This window comes from Chelonia mydas, chromosome 5, assembly GCF_015237465.2.
Source record: "Chelonia mydas isolate rCheMyd1 chromosome 5, rCheMyd1.pri.v2, whole genome shotgun sequence".
Taxonomy (NCBI): domain Eukaryota; kingdom Metazoa; phylum Chordata; order Testudines; family Cheloniidae; genus Chelonia; species Chelonia mydas.
In genome coordinates this window covers 113,501,686-113,518,915 of record NC_051245.2, presented here as the reverse complement: position 1 = coordinate 113,518,915, position 17,230 = coordinate 113,501,686, and the positions used below count along the sequence as shown (strand labels likewise).

General features: G+C 44.2%; 1 protein-coding gene across 6 annotated transcripts in view; it reads left to right on the top strand.

The window, feature by feature from the left end:
• MOB3B (MOB kinase activator 3B) overlaps window positions 1-17,230 on the top strand; it is a 152,800-nt gene that overhangs the window by 43,269 nt on the left and 92,301 nt on the right. For all 6 annotated transcript variants that reach the window (XM_043546768.1, XM_037902092.2, XM_037902091.2 and 3 more), the window contains exon 2: window positions 12,766-13,345. In XM_043546768.1, coding sequence (XP_043402703.1) covers window positions 12,928-13,345 — 418 coding nt within the window. In that variant the 5' untranslated portion in view covers window positions 12,766-12,927. The remainder of the gene's footprint in view (window positions 1-12,765; window positions 13,346-17,230) is intronic.

Sequence of the window (17,230 nt, the reverse complement as noted above, 5' to 3'; positions counted from 1 at the left end):
GGTGTTAAGTTTTCAAATGAACTGTAGCTCTGCAGTTTCTCTTTGAAGTCTGTTTTTGAAGTTTTTTTTGTTGAAGGATGGCTACTTTTCAATCTGTTATTGAATGTCCAGGGAGATTGGCTTTTGTACGTTACCATTCCTGACGTCTGATTTGTATCCATTTATTCTTTTACGTAAAGACCATCCAGTTTGGCCAGTGTACATGGCAGAGGGGCATTGCTGGCACATGATGGCATATATCGCATTAGTAGATGTGCAGGTGAATGAGCCCCTGATGGTGTGGCTGGTGTGGTTGGGTCCTCTGATGATGTCGTTAGAGTAGATATGGGGACAGAATAGGCAACTGGGTTTGTTACAGGGATTGGTTCCTGGGTTAGTGTTTCTGTGGTGTGGTGTGTAGTTGCTGGTGAGTATTTGCTTCAGGTTGGGGGGCTGTCTGTAAGCGAGGACTGGCCTGCTTCCCAAGGTCTGTGAGAGTGAGGAATCGTTTTCCAGGATAGGTTGTAGATCGTTGATGATGTGCTGGAGAGGGTTTAGCTGGGGGCCAGTGGTGTTCAGTTGTTTTCCTTGTTGGGCCTGTCCTATAGTAGGTGACTTCTGGGTACCCGTCTCGCTCTGTCAATCTGTTTCCTCACTTCCCGAGGTGGGTATTGTAGTTTTAAGAATGCTTGATAGAGATCTTGTAGGTGTTTGTCTCTGTCTGAGGGATTAGAGCAAATACGATTGTATCTTAGGGCTTGGCTGTAGACAGTGGATTGTGTGATGTATCCTGGATGGAAGCTGGAGGCATGTAGGTAAGTATAGTGGTCAGTAGGTTTCTGGTATAGGGTGGTGTTTATGTGACGATCACTTATTTTCACTGTAGTGTCCAAGAAGTGGATCTCTCGTGTGGACTGATCCAGGCTCAGGTTGATGGTGAGGTGGAAATTGTTGAAATTCAGGTGGAATTCTTCAAGGGCCTCTTTCCCATGGGTCCATATGATGAAGATGTCTTCAGTGGAGCACAAGTAAAGGAGGGGCGCTAGGGAATGAGAGCTGAGGAAGTGTTGTTCTAAGTCAGCCATAAAAATGTATACTGTGGGGCCATGCGGGTACCCATAGCAGTGCTGCTGACTTGAAGGTATAAGTTATCCCCAAATCTGAAATGGTTGTGGGTGAGGACAAAGTCACAAAGCTCAGCCAGGTGTGCCGTGGCCTCATCGGGGATACTGTTCCTGACAGCTTGTAGTCCATCCTTGTGTGGAATATTGGTGTAAAGAGCTTCTACGTGCATGGTGGCCAGGATGGTGTTTTCAGGAAGATCACCGATGGATTGTAGTTGTCTCAAGAAGTCGGTGGTGTCTCGAAGATAGCTGGGAGTGCTGGTAGCGGAGGGCCTGAGGAGAGAGTCCAAATAGCTAGATAATCCTGCTGTAAGAGTGCCAATGCCTGAGATGATGGGGCGTCCAGGATTTCCAGATCTTGGGTAGCAGATAAAATACCCCTGGTCGGGGCTCTAGGGGTGTGTCTGTATAGATTTGTTCCCGTGCTGTAGCAGGGAGTTTGTTGAGCAGATAGCGTAGTTTCTTTTGGGACTGGAGGATAGTGGCCTGTAGAATGTGGTGTTGGAGAATTGCCTGGCAGCCTTCTGTTCATAATCCGACCTGTTCATGAGGCCTACGGCAACGAACTCCCTGCTACAGCAGGTACTTAGAACAACGCTTCCTCAGCTCTATTGTGCTAGGTGCTGTACAGAGGCAAAACAAGATGGCGCTTCCTACCCTAGAGAGTTTACAGTCAAAATAAATGGATTTATTGTCTCTTTGTTGGACTGTATCTTGCTTACCTGATGTTTTCTAGCTATATTCCAGTCACATCCAATTTCTTAATATTTTTTTATTTGTCATTATTTACTTTGAAGTTATTTAATGTTTTCCTCCTTGTTTCTTCAGTAATCCACAGGGAGCATAGGCTAATTAGGCTTTTGTATCAGGAGTTTAGATGTGATTTTTGAAACCCTGCTGCTCCCATCGTGCATAGGTTAGTAGGTTTTGTGGATCTGGTAGGCTTCAGGATTGAGGACCTGATTCTACAAACACCTTTGAGTAATTTTAGTCAATGGGATTACTCACATAAGTAAAGTTACTTATGTGGGTATTTGCAGGTCCATAGTAGATAAAAGAAAAGGAGTACTTGTGGCACCTTAGAGACTAACCAATTTATTTGAGCATAAGCTTTCGTGAGCTTTTCTTTTTGTAAATACAGACTAACACGGCTGTTACTCTGAAACCTGTCATAGTAGATAAAATATTGGAGTTCCTTGTACATTCCTCAATATTTTGTTCTATGTATTGTGGCCCTATTTCTGATCTTACATCACTGGGCAACTGATTTTATACTGGTGTAAATAAGGTGAGACTCAAATCCTGTGTCATTTATATGAATTACTCTATTGATCCTTGGAGAATTAAATTATCAAATATTGTGGGGGGGTTTCTTGGGGTCCCTTACACTGTTGGCATGATCCTACAACATGGGACTAACAGGGTAAGTCAGTAAAGTCAATTTCACTGTTTTTTTCCTTGCACACACAGAATTAAATGCACATTATTGCTTGCTAATCAGATTTTGGTTTACATGGCAAACGCTTCTAAACATTTGGGAAAGCTTACTTCCAGTCAGCACTTTGATGAAGTGTTGATTTTTTGTTGTCATGTAAGGATTTAAAGCTAGCCTTCCAACAGCTATGAAAGAAGAGAAAAATGCAGGGTGAAATAAACCCTGTAATCCCTTAATGAAAATGACTTTGAACCAAATCTGAACTCCACTGGCTCCAGTGGGATTTACACCATTGTAAGTGCCAGCAGAATCTGGCCCTGAAGCCACAGACTGCGTCCTTTCACTGGACGTATTAATCTTCCAGTGTTTATATTTTATGTATGGGCATATACTGGCTGCCAAGTAGTCTCACAAACTGTGAACAAAGGGATGGGGGAGCATAAAATAGAAAACATTTGAATCTGCCTGCTCCCAAAACTTCTCCCCACAAGGCATGTAGAGGGGCCAGCACATAAAGGCCACAGGTGCGGTCGGTGCATTTGTATGTATGCCTACTCTGGCAATGGCAATTATGTACCTTTTACCATTGTTGCTAGGAGCTCAAATAATCTGGGTGGAAGGTGTGTGTGTCTGACATGGGTGGGGAGGAAGAGAGGGGATGTTGCTGGTCAGAACCTGCGTGCATGATTGAGCTCCACACATATCTGTGTGCCCGTTTTAGGGCCCTTTCGCCAATGGATTAGGATTTCCTTTATGATTCTTGTTACCTACACAGTTTAATACAGGCACAACCATGACTACTGTATGACTCTCTGTTGCCTGATCTCCACTGTAGATGAGTAGGGAATTTTCCCCATGTTGAATCTCTTTCCCTGTGGTGTAGTTACGATGATATAGATACATGGGTTGTTTTTTGAGTGTAATTCAAATTGCACATTTTTACTTAGAAGTATATGAACTAATGGCATGGTATGTTTTTGTCCTTAGCTACTAAGATACCCCCCCTCCCACCCCCTTGTATAACCAGGAAAAGTTTATTCTGCACTCAGGACAGCACTTTGTTTTTCTTATTTGGTAGGTTTGCTGCATTTAGATGTTTCAAACAGAGAATGCGTTTTAGCTTGTGAAACCCTGTGGGTTGCAAATAGGAATCTGGTGATGCTATAAATGTGCACTTACACATGCACTCGTGGGCCAAATTCTTTCCTGGTTTAACTCCATTACATCCTGGAATGACGCCAGGGATGAATGTAGCTGCTTGAACGGATAGGGAGGCAGGAGGCCGAACTTGAGAAGTTTATAAAGGGCTTGATCCAAAGCCCCTTAAGGTCAACGTGTATTTCTGTCGACTTCCTTGGGCTTTGAATCAGGCCAGTGGAGTACTCAAGACAGAGAATGGCATTTGGAATGGCAGAGGAGAGCGTTAGGGCTGGTGATGAGGAATTTTTGAGTATGTTGCCAACTCGGGTGCCAACAGAGGCTCACTATGTGACGGATGCTGAACAAGTCACTTCACCCTGCTCCAATTCCTTCCTCAGTAAAATGGGGATAATACTGCGCTGCCTTGCAGGGGCATGATGAGGCTTAATGAAAGATTGCAGTGTGTTGACACCATTGTAGGAAAGGTGTGTGCATAAACACAGTGTATCCTCTTTTTATTGACTGCAATTACAACTCATTGGAATTGTGCAATTTTAATTAAAAGTGTGTACACAAATGGCATATGTTTTTGTCCTTAGTCACTCAGACAATGTTTGTACATGGATTTCTTTGTGATGACTGGGTGGTTAAGAAGTGCTTTCTGCTCCTTTGTGACCTTTATCTGTCTGATATTCTCACTAAAAGCTGCTTCAAAGTTCGTCTGAGTCCCGTATTTGAGTGGTAGATGCAGCGAGAGCAGCCTCTATTTCCATGGTGCCACTGGTAAAGCCGGTAAGGATCCCACCTCTTCTTCATGAGGAGATCTCAGCATCTGCTTATCAAACACTAACAGAGTTAGTGTCATCACCCGTAACACTTGTCAACATGCAAGGGGAGTTCGCTGAACTGAATTATTCCTCAGATCCAAATCTACCCCTTGGGTAGCTGATGGTAACTGAGACACACCTCTTTCAAAGGACATTGCTATTTAAAAGAATAGACCTGGTTCTGCTGCTGCTGACGCTAGGGTGAATCGGGAGTAATTCCGGTGACGTCAAGGCAGTTACAATGGTATAAGCGAGAGGAAAGCCAGGCTCAAAATGGCTTAAGTAATCTGTGTTACCAATAATACTTCAATCTATTAAACCTGAGAATGCCTCCTCAGCAGACGAAAACTGGCCTCACGCTATTGACAGTAAACAGAGCCAGACTGATTTATACCAACTGAGGATAGGACTTAAATTTTTTTTTAATGTTACTTTTTGTGTTTCAAGCTGCCTGAAATTAGACTGGGGTGGTGGTGGTGGTGGTGGTGTTCCCTTTTGTTTATACTGTTGGATTCTGAAGCACCAACAAGTTTTTATTTTGTTTGTGTTCCCAACCCGGTAGAGGGGATGTCGGACCTGCTATTGCTAGATCACTGGTTCCAGTGTAGTTCAGTGGTGGCTGAACTGTGTTGCCATCTAATGGCCGTTGGGTGGCCTGTGTGAAATGGCTTGGTTGTGTCACTCCAGTTTCACGCTGTACTTCGCTCCTAACCCCCAACCCCATGAGCAGCCTTTGATCGCAGTCTAAACACTGAAGCTGGGGGGCTTTTAGGTTTGGACTGAGCCTAGAGACTGTGGCTGGGATTTTCAAATTAAGCCTAAAAGAGTTGCACGCCTCCATAAATCCCATGGAATTCCATTACAAGTTGGGTGCCTCACTCCCATAGACTCCTTTAGAAATCCCGGCCTAAACTATCACTCATCCTAGGGGACCATCCCTACAGGCTGGAGTTGAGGCAACCTGGCAAGCAGTGTGGGACAGCTGACACTGCTCCTTCCTTGCCTGTACGTGATGTAAAAGCTTCTTTCTCCTGGGCTGTTAAGGTTTTGCCTTTCATGAGTACTCAGTTTTAGAAAAGGTAAATTCTGGAAAACAAATGGAGCTGGTTGTTTTAATGAGGGGGCAGGGAATGTAACAAAAATGGGAATGCTGGCCGTTTCACAAGAGGACAACGCTCTCCTTTCTGTGCTGCTCTTTGTGTTAGGAGGGTGTTGAATAAGCTGGCAGAGACCCACAGCAGGCAGGGCTCACAGAATTATTTCAGATGGGTTGGTTCACCACAGGATCCCTTGGAAGTCGGATGATACTCTTTCCCATTGCACTTTCACAGGAGGGGAAAAAGAGGAAAAAATGAGTCTTTTTACTGAAATAGCCTCTTCTGCCTTTTGCACATTCCTTGCTTCAGTCACATTTAGCAGAGATCAAAATTGCCTTTCGCTGAACATGAACCATGAATCTGACATGCAGAGTCAGTGCAGAGTTATGCTTTTTAATATTGAATCAAGGGGCAGGGAGATGAATGAAGAACCACCTGGGTTTATATCGCACAATACTGAGCACTAAATTCTGCACTTAAGATATGTGCAGGCATTTCTCGTTTGTTTAAATTCTGCCTTTAGGTATTCACATACAGCTTCCTCCAGCAGCATGCATGTATCTGAGGGGAGGGTTTGGCCCATTGAATTTAGTGGGAGTTGTGTAACTTGGAGTAGAATTTGGCCTAGTGGGAATTGGATGTGCATTTCCAAGGGCAGAATTTAACTGTAACTCTTGATACACAGAAGACTACCGAAGATCAGAGAGAACAAATATAGAGAAATTTTGCTTCTGTCTATGCTGAATAATTTGGACCTGTTTCTCTGCCCCGTTACACCAGTTTTACTGGTGTATATTCATGTAAATTCACAGATTTTGCTACGTGGGCACATGTTTTACTACAATCAATAATGTTTGTATCTGGAATACAAAGGAGTCATCAGAAAAATTCCTCTGATTTCTCCCATAGAAATATAAGCCTGTTGAGAATTATCTCGGCTTGTGTCCCAGGAAGAGGTGGATTTTTTTCAGCCTGTATTTTAGATAGATCAGGAGGCTCATCCTGCTCTTATTGAAGTCAGTGGCCAAACTCCTATTGCTGTGAGTGAGAGCAGGACTGGGCCTGAGGTTTGTAAAGCATTTTGAGCATGAGTAGTTGCTTACCAGTGTAGGTCAGAAAGGAAAACTGAATATCGGAATGGAAATGCCAAGGGTGATAGGTGGGTGTAATGTAATAACATGAGCTGGAATGAGCTAGGACGCCAGGGTTAGCATCCCTACTCTTGCAGAAAGCACAGTGGGCTCTTGAAGTGGTTGTAACCTTGATTTTGCTTTTCATCTAAAAGTTGGCGTCTCCAGCAGCACAGCACTCCCTAACTCCGTTCTGGGACACTGGCTCAGTGCTGGCTCAGAGGGAACATGTTATCAAATGGATTATTAATGCAACTTCCCAGGGCACTCGGCTCTTCCTTGAGAGTCTCCCATCCAAATACCGACACAGCCCAGTGCTGCTTAGCATGGGTGAGCTGCAGCTGATGTCACTTAGCAGCATTAAACTGTGTTGGGAAGCTGTTTTCTAAACTGCTGTAGCTTTGTGCTTAGCTAAAGAGTTCCAAAGCCAGTTGCATTTAGCTTTCTTTTTTCCTTACCCTGCCTGGTAGCTTGTCTGGGTCTTGGTTTAACATCCCTTCAAGGGGCGTGTTGGGCATGAAATTTGGACTGACTTGGATGCCACTGGGAAAGTGACTGTCAACCCATGATCCATCTATCATAGAATTATAGGCCTGGAAGGGACCTTGAGAAGTCATCTAGTCCAGTCCCCTGCAGGACTAAGTATTATTTAGACCATTCCTGACAGGTGTTTGTCTAACCTGCTCTTAAAAATCTCCAATGATGGAGATTCCACAACCTCCCTAGGCAATTTATTCCAGTGTTTAACCAACCTAACAGGAAGTTTTTCCTAATGTCCAACCTAAACTTCCCTTGCTGCACTTTAAGCCCATAGTGCTGCTTGTCCTAGTCTCAGAGGTTAAGAAGAAATTTTTTTCTCCCTCCTCCTTGTAACAACCTTGTATGTACTTGAAAACTGTTATCATGTCCCCTCTGTCTTCTCTTTTTCAGGCTAAACAAACCCAACTTTTTCAATCTTCCCTCATAATTCATGTTTTCTAGACCTTTAATAATTTTTGTTGCTCTTCTCTGGACTTTCTCCAATTTGTCCACATCTTTCCTGTAATGTGGCGCCCAGAAGTGGACACAATACTCCAGTTGAGGCCTAATCAGCACGGAGTAGAACAGAAGAATTACTTCTCATGTCTTGCTTACAGTACTCCTGTTAATACATCCCAGAATGATGTTTGCTTTTTTTGCAACAGTTTTAGACTGTTGACTCATATTTAGCTTGTGGTCCACTATGACCACCAGATCCCTTTCCACAGTACTCCATCCTAGGCAGTCATTTCCCATTTTGTATGTGTGCAACGGATTGTTTCTTCCTAAATGGAGTACTTTGCATTTGTCCTTATTGAATTTGATCCTATTTACTTCAGACCATTTCTCCAGTTTGCCCAGATCATTTTGAATTTTAATCCTATCCTCCAAAGCACTTGCAACTCCTCCCAGCTTGGTATTGTCCCCAAACTTTATAAGTGTACTCTCTCTACCATTATCTGAATCATTGATAAAGATATTGAACAGAACCCCCCTCGTTATGCCCTTCCAGCATGACTCTGAATCATTGATAACTACTCTCTGGGAACGGTTTTCCAGCCAGCTTTGCACTCACCTTATAGTAGCTCCATCTAGGTTGCATTTCCCTAGTTTGTTTGAGACAGTCATGCGAGACAGTATCAAAAGCTTTACGAAAGTCAAGATATACCATGTCTATCGCTTCCCCCCATCCACAAGGCTTGTCACCGTGTCAAAGAAAGCTATCAGGTTGGTTTGACAAGATTTGTTCTTGACAAATCAATGCTGATTGTTACTTATCACGTTATCTTCTAGATGTTGGCAAATTGATTGTTTAATTACTTGCTCCATTATCTTTCTGGGTACAGAAGTTAAGCTGACTGGTCTGTAGTTCCCCGGATTGTCCTTATTTCCCTTTTTATAGATTGGCACTATATTTGCCCTTTTCCAGCCTACTGGGATCTCTCCCGTCTTCCCTGACTTTTCAAAGATAATGGCTAATGGCTCAGATATCTCCTCAGTCAGCTCCTTGAGTATTCTAGGATGCATTTAATCAGGCCCTGGTGACTTGAAGACATCTAATTTGTCTAAGTAATTTTTAACTTGTTCTTTCCTCATTTTAGCCTCTGACCCTATCTCATTTTCAATGGCATTCGCTATGTTAGACGTCCAATCGCTACCAACCTTCTTGGTGAAAATTGAAACAAAGTCATTAAGCACCTCTGCCATTTCCACATTTTCTGTAATTTTTCCCTCCTCATTGAGTAACGGGCCTACTCTGTCCTTGGTCTTCCTCTTGCTTCTAATGTATTTGTAGAATGTTTTCTTGTTACCCTTCACATCTCTAGCTAGTTTGATTTTGTTTTGTGCCTTGGCCTTCCTAATTTTGTCCCTACATACTTGTGTTGTTTGTTTATATTCAGCCTTTGTAATTTGACCTAGTTTCCACTTTTTGTAGGACTCTTTTTTGATTTTTAGATCATTGAAGATCTCCTGGTTAAGCCAGAGTGGCCTCTTACCATACTTCCCGTCTTTCCTACGCAGTGGTATAATTTGCTCTTGTGCCCTTAATAAGGTCTCTTTGAAAAACTACCAACTATCTTCAGTTGTTTTTCCCCCTAGACTTGCTTCCCATGGGAACTTACCACCAACTCCCTGAGTTTGCTAAAGTCTGCCTTCTTGAAATCCATTATCTTTATTTTGCTGTTCTCCCTCCTACCATTGCTTAGAATCATGAGCTCTGTCATTTCATGATCACTTTCACCCAGGCTGCCTTCCACTTTCAGATTCTCAACCAGGTCCTCCCTGTTTGTCAAAATCAAATCTAGAACAACCTCTCCCCTAGTAGCTTTCTCCACCTTCTGAAATAAAAAATTGTCTCCACTACATTCCAAGAACTTGTTGGATAATTTGTGCCCTGCTGTGTATTTTCCCAACAGATGTCTGGGTAGTTGAAGTCCCCCCATCACCACCAAGTCCTGTGCTTTGGATCAGTTTGTTAGTTGTTTGAACAAAGCCTCATCCACCTCTTCTTCCTGGTTAGGTGATCTGTAGTAGATCCCTACCATGACATCACCATTATTTTTTTTTAATCCCTTTTATCCTTACCCAGAGACTTTCGACAAGTCTGTCTCCTATTTCCATCTCAACCTCAGTCCAAGTATATACATTTTAAATATATAAGGCAACACCTCCTCCCTTTTTTCCCTGCCTGTCCTTCCTGAGCAAGCTGTACCCTCCTATACCAATATTCCAGTCATGCATATTATCCCACCAAGTCTCTGTGATGCCAACTATATCATAGTTGTGTTTATTTACTAGCATTTCAAGTTCTTCCTGCTTATTCCCCATACTTCTCGCATTAGTATACGGACATCTAAGATACTGACTTGATTTCCTCCCCAAATTCTATTTTCTCTCCTTTATCCCTGCTGTAACAACCCATGATCCTCCCAAATTCCAACCCTTCTCCCATGTCTCCATGTTTTTGACTTATCTGTGGGCTTTGGTCACCTGCCCCCTTCAAACCTAGTTTAAAGCCCTCTTCACTAGGTTAGCCAGTCTGTATCCAGATATGCTCTTCCCCTTCCTCACAAGGTGGACCCCATCTCTGCTTAGCAGTCCTTCCAGGAACAGCATCTCATGGTCAAGGAAGCCAAAGCCCTCCTGGCGACACCATCTTCGCAGCCAGGCATTCACCTCCAGGATGCATTTGTGTCTGCCTGTCCCCCTACCCTTGACTGGAAGGGCTAAAGAGACCACCACCTGCACTCACAACTTTTACTCACAGAGCCCTGTAGTCACTTGTTGGGGTGGTGGGTGCGATCCTCCCAGCCTTGGGGGTACATGGCTTCTCCTCCGCCACCTTTTGGGGTGATTCCTCATAGCTCGTTGCCAGGGCAGCATATCGGTTTTCCATCACCATGGTGGGTGGGTTGGGAGTAGGGGTGGAGCACTGCCTGCTGCCAGAAATAACCAGCAGCCAGTGTCCTCCCTGTGACAGAGCCATATCTTCCTCCCCTAGTGGTGTAACAGCAGTCGTCTCTTGCTGGATAGCTCTCTCAGCCTTGGATGTCTCCATATGAATACTCTTGAGGAATTCCTCGTGGGCATGGATGCTCTTCAGCCTAGCTACCTTCTCCTGTACCTCTCCCACCTGCTTCCTGAGAGATTCCACCAGCAGGCACCTTTCACATTGGATGGTCCCCCCAGCCTGGCTTTTTGTGAGTGGGAAATGCAGGCCACAGTCTCCGCAAATCCACACCAGAATCTGGGTAGAGGCATCCATGGTTAGGCTATCTGTCTGGATACAGGAGCAGTGTTGGCACTGGCGATGCAGCCCTTCCTAACCATAGCAATTCTAGTATGACTCTCTTTCAAACTCCCCTCTTTGCAGTCCTCTGTTCGCTAGCTCCCCTTGCAGTGCAAGGATGTGCCAGAAGCAGCACAAGGGTGTGCCAGTGTTGCTTAGCTGGTCTCGCTGACAAATTGGCAGGATGCCAATCTCTGACTAGTTTTGTTTTCTTTATGGCTATAAATGCTCCATTACGGAGAGGATACCTCACACACCAGATTGCTGTCTGTCGAGGTCTCTGTTGGTATCTTGTGGTGTTAGAAAAGGCGGGGGGGGGGGAGGGGGTATTTCCTTTCTCCTCCTACCCAGTTGGCAAAGGCCTGGGAGATAATTTTCAGAAGAATGTAGATTTAGTGCTTTGCACATGCAATCTAGCAAAATTTTCGAGTGTATGTCTTGAGGAAAACAGTGGAGCAGCATAATCCCCTAAAGAGAATTCATTAGAAGTTAATGGTACAAGAGTTTTGTAGTTTTATGCATATTTGAAGTCTGTTGTTGTATTTCAATAACACACTGCATGAAATGCCCCCTCTCTAGAGATTTATTCGTAAAGCCCTTACATGTTACTCAAGAAAAAATCCCATTAAACTAGCTACTAACCACCACATCAGCTATTACTATGCTTCATTTACTTATGATGATAATCCCTGGGCACAAGTTCATAGAACGCAGTTGTGGAAGGAACAGTTTCTCCCTCAGACAGGCTAACTATGAAAACCATAAATGGTGTCCTGTCAGACCTATTCAGAAAACACACCACAAACTCTTGGGGACCAATATGCATAGCATTCTCTTGTGGAGAAGTCCTACAGAGTTTTATAGAAAGTGACAATCTTTTCATAGATTTTTTTTTTTTAAACCACAGTAAAGGATTTAATAGAAAAGTAAGACTGTGCTATAGAGTTACACAGAATGGTTCAAAAGAGCAATATAAAGGATGTCATTCTCCATTTATCGTACACATTTTAAGAATTATTTCTATACAGTCGTATAGGTTTCATCTCATTAGATCCTAAAGGATATGTAAAATGATTAGGTTCACTAATTAAAAATACTACTAATATTAATACTAATAATACTAATTTAATTAAAAATTAAAGTGCAGCAAATACTGCAAATAAATACTTGTAATCTGTAGACACAGAAAGGAGAGCATGGATTTATCATTAAGGTTTTGTATAGATACTGTGTGTTGTTTATGAACAATTAGACACCACATTCTAAACTGAGATACAATATTACTCTTGGTTAAATTTTAAATAAAGGAGACATGATCACTGTAAAATTAAGCACAACTGAAAGGTATGTTCCCAAATTATGGATGCAGTAAGAGCCTGGGAATGTATTATACATGACACATTTCGTTCCCCCTTTTGCTAGTGACTAGTGATTTTGAGAGCCTTGGGATTTGGGTGCCCAACTTGAGACATTTTAAAGTGGCCAGGTGTTCAGTGCATGCTGAAGATCAGGCCCCTTTAAGGGTTTTCACAATGGGCACTAAAAATTGGAGGCACCCAAAATACCTAGTCGCTTTTGAAAATTTTGGCTGGTACGTTTTGGAAATTTGCTTTTCAGCTCCCCAAAAATATGCTTCCCATGGTTTTGAGCATGATGATAAAACAGTAGCAAATTGACAAGGCCCGAACTGGGCTTAACACTAACATACCTTTCCATGTCTTTAGGAACATGAGGTCTTCTGGGCTTTCAAGAGGAAGAGCTGGTGAACTGCATAGTCATTGACAACAATTTGTGTGACGAGAGTGGGACCTGCGACAGGAAAGTCTTCGCTTTGGATATATACGTTAAATCTTCGCCATTTGCTAGAGGGCAGAAAATTACCAGACATGTCCATAGCCCTCAAGCAAGTTTTTAATAAGGACAAGACCTTCCGTCCCAAACGCAAATTTGAACCTGGGACCCAGAGGTTTGAGCTCCATAAACGAGCACAGGCCTCACTGAACTCGGGAGTGGACCTGAAAGCAGCTGTGCAGCTGCCCAATGGAGAAGACTTAAATGACTGGGTGGCAGTTCACGTGGTTGACTTTTTCAACAGGATCAACCTGATCTATGGAACTATCTGTGAGTTCTGCACAGAGAGGACCTGCCCGGTGATGTCTGGGGGCCCTAAGTATGAGTACCGGTGGCAGGATGACTTGAAGTACAAGAAGCCCACTGCATTGCCAGCACCCCAGTATATGAACCTTCTCATGGACTGGATCGAGGTGCAGATCAACAATGAGGACATATTCCCTACTAGTGTGGGTGAGTCCAAGCAAAGCCTAGAGCCACAAACCGTATTTCACTCTGTGTGCCTGGAATGCCCCATTTCTTTTCCTAATAGTAATGGCTCTTGAACTCAGAGTGTTAGGCCCTGGAGTGCTGCTGGGGAGATGTCAGGCATTCCACAGGAGTAGCATGTCAAAAGATGAAATGATTGCTTGCTTTTAAAAAAAAAAAAAATTAAAAATCTTTTCAGCCCAGCCACTCATCCCTGGTAAGCCACTTAGCTTAATTATTTAGGGGTGGCAACAGCAAGGGCAACAATACCATAGTAGCCTATCTGAGGCCAATCAGGTCTGAACCTTCACTCCCTTGCATCTTAAGTAGCCATTGACACCTATACAAAGTGAGCATAAAAACCTACCCACGATGGTGGCATTTTACATCCACTTCTCTAATGGCTGTGCATAATGCAAGGCAGTGGAGAATCAGGATCACAGTGTGGACTGTTATCCATGGTCCCTTTGCCCCCTCTCCTCTCCCCCCATGAAAAGACGAAGAGGGGGGAAAGTGAGCAACTATCCTCTGGAGGAAAAAAAATCCAAATCTTGTCTGTGCCCAAGTCTTTATGATGGCTACTGATGCTGCTAACTGTGGATGCGACATTTTTCCTTAGTCACTTTTCAAGGTAGAACTGCACTTTAGAGAAAGTTTGATTTAACAATTTATTTTTATTATTTCTAACTTCTTGCAAATCGCAAAGCTGTGTGATTATCCTAAGGGATAAGGGAACGTCGTGTTTATCAGCGTGAGGTTCAGAGAAGATCTGGCTTAAGTGAGGTAAGGAGTAGCAAGGGGAGGGCAATACTGAAATCAAGTGGTTAGAAGATTACTCAGGCTGGCTTAGTTTAGAACGGTTTGTTGGGAGGTGAGAGCATGTAGCAAGATTGCAAATATCAGTAAGCTCTGCTGACCTTTGGATTTCTTACTGCCCAGCTCTGATCATCATGTGGGTGGGCAGACTTGTTGTGGGTTTGTGTTCCAGAGACTTGTCCCTCTTCTTTTCCTCTCATTGCATATCGGTATGAAAGGTGGTGGTTACAGGCTGTAACTTAAACTCCTCCAGTTTATCGCACAGCAGGAAGAAGGCAGGTTTCAAAGGAAGCTGTGCCTCATTTTATGGGCAGTGGGAAGTGGTTTTGATTTCTCCAGGTCTCCTTGATTTTTGAACTTTCACTGAAATGTGTGTGGGCTTTGTTGTACCGTGGGGGTGTGATGGCTCGTTCCAGTGTTTCACTTCCCTTTGGTAATATCAGTGATTTTGTTTATATGTGCAGAAAATATTTATGGTCAATTCTGTGGCTTTGGGAGAGGCAGATAACATGTTGACAGCTTTTATTGAACCAAGAAATAATATTTAATAATACCCAAACTTTCAGTGCTAATAATCCCCTTCTTTGGAAGAAGTGACTGGAGGAACCTTTTGTCCTGAAAGCTTGTGGATTCTAAATTATTTGTTGGTCCAATGAGAGGAATCTTCTTGTTATCCTCATCTACTTAGTTGTTAAATTTCCAGAGCCACTTCCTCGTTAATAAAAGCGGTTAGCTGGTGTCTGGGAGATGGATTCCCCACTGCCTAGTCCAGGGCGAACCTCTCAGAGCTCTGTGGGAAAGTGCCAAGTCCTATCATTTTCAGTCCATTCCAGGATGAAAGTCAGACAAAACAAGGGGATCCATAATACCCCTCAGCCAGCTTCCTCCTCCCAGCAGCCAGCCCCGGTTTGTGTCTTGCATCAGGGGAAGAGAACGTTCTGGGAGAGGAAAGAGGCTGCTGCTCATCGCGTGGCTCTGAAAGTCTGAGGTGCCGAGCACAACTCTGATGTAAGTGGGACCCGCCAGTGCTCAGCGCCGCTGGACATCAAGCTCTGCGCCTGCCCTCCAGCGCGAGCTGAGGGAGTAACCACAGCCAAGGTAGTCCTGCACTGCACTTCTTCGAGGAGGGTTTTGCTCCAGCGTGGGGTGTTGAGAGGGCCGAGCAGCAGCACAGCTGGAGCCTGAGCTGCCGTTGGATTGGGAGTTTCCTTTCTCCTGGATCCCTAGGCACCATGGGGTGAGACACAGACAGACAGACACACTTTATCCATGGGTCTGCACAGCAACTTCCTCTATTGGGTTAGTTACAAAGGAATCTCTGAGGTGAACTCCACACAGTTCTCTGGAGCAGTTGTTGCCATCCATGAGTATTTCCCCAGGCAGGTAAAACTGAGCCCATAAAGCAGAAATGCAAATGTATCTCCCTACACAGTTGCGGGTCAAGAGATACAATCCATGGCTGCGGGAAGCCAGCAGAACCCCAAACTCGGGTCTCAGCCTTCTGGTTCATCTGTAAAATAGCTTTGCATTCTATAATACTTGAGCCAAACACTTCTGGGCCTGGCATGACTGTTCTCCTCTCTGGTCAAAGTGCACATATGCTGTGAGAACACGGATGCAACAGCAGAGGTTGTGAAAACTCATGCCTGAGACCAGAGGGTCCCACTCCCATGTATGCCTTCTTTCACCCCAACCAGGCCAGCCAGGTTCATATGCTGCCCTAATTGTTGCCCTTACCCTGCGGGAGTGGAAATACAGCTGGATCCTTGCTTCTCTTCTCTGTACTCTTGCACCAGTTCCAAGGCAAGGTGAGACTTATTATCACTAAGTTTCACTTAATTTGCCTGCTGTGGGGGCACACTGTGCTGGGACTGGAGCAACCATGGGACCAGGGCAGTGGCAACCAATGGCAGATTGAGAGGAGAAAAGAGGCAAAAGAAGGTCAGTAATAATACTTTGCATATTCAAAGAGCTGTGCAATTACTGGCTAATTAATTTTCATAGCATCCCTGTGAGATAGGCAGATAGGTATTGTTCACGCTTTACCGATGGGGAAACTGAGGCGGGGTAAAATGGCTTTCCCAAGGTCACATATGGAGTCACTAGCAGGGCCAGGATTAGAACAGAGAACCAGTTCTGTTCTTGTTCATCCAGACCATGCTGTATTCTGGGGTGGACACAGGAGAAAAATGTTAACGATAGTGGAGAAAAGTCTCGAAATGTATGTGTGCTTGTTGGCTTAGGATCAGACCACCGATGTTCATCCCTCTCTTAGTCCTAGTGGCATCATGGGAGCACAGCACACAATGCACCTGTTCGCTTCGCAAGCACTCCCAGCTATCGACGGAGTGGGGTGGTGAAAGTCAATGAGGATTTAACACGTGCTGCTGCTCCTCTGGTGGGTCTGCACTTTGGCCAAGTGTGAAAGTTGAGGGCAGGAGGCAGTGGTGATGGGAGAAGGGAGCGATGGCAGTAGGTAGCTCTTCCACACCACTGGGAGGTGAGGAAAGGGAGGGTTGGTCAGGACTGGAGGGAGAAACCTTTGGTTGATGTTTGTCAGAAGTAAGGATGGTGGAATGAGGCTGACATCACTGTGCTTGTGCAGCTTAGAACTTTTATCAATAACATGAGCTGGGGGACCTGACCTGCCTCTTGCCCCATAGCACTGGGTATGGAATTTCAGGTAATGGTGGAGCACCTCCATGCTACCTGGATCTTGTTAATTTGGCCAGGAATGCAGATCACTTGTGGGGTGAGTTATAAGGGGCCACGGTACCAATTCCCAGACTAATTTCCATCACTCGTTCACATAGTTGACTCTCTTCGGCTCCTACACGTGGTTACACACCTCTGAGACGTAGGCACTTCAGGAGGAGATTTTATGGATACCCTAATGAAGCATTATTGCATAATAATGCCTTTTTCTTAGCTTACCAGAAACATCTCCTGCTCTGAGTACATCTGTACACGAGTACCAAGCAGTGTCTACTGCAGGCACTAGTTTCTGTTTTGGATTGGTTGTGAAGGCTCAGATTTTGGATGCCCAACTTGAGT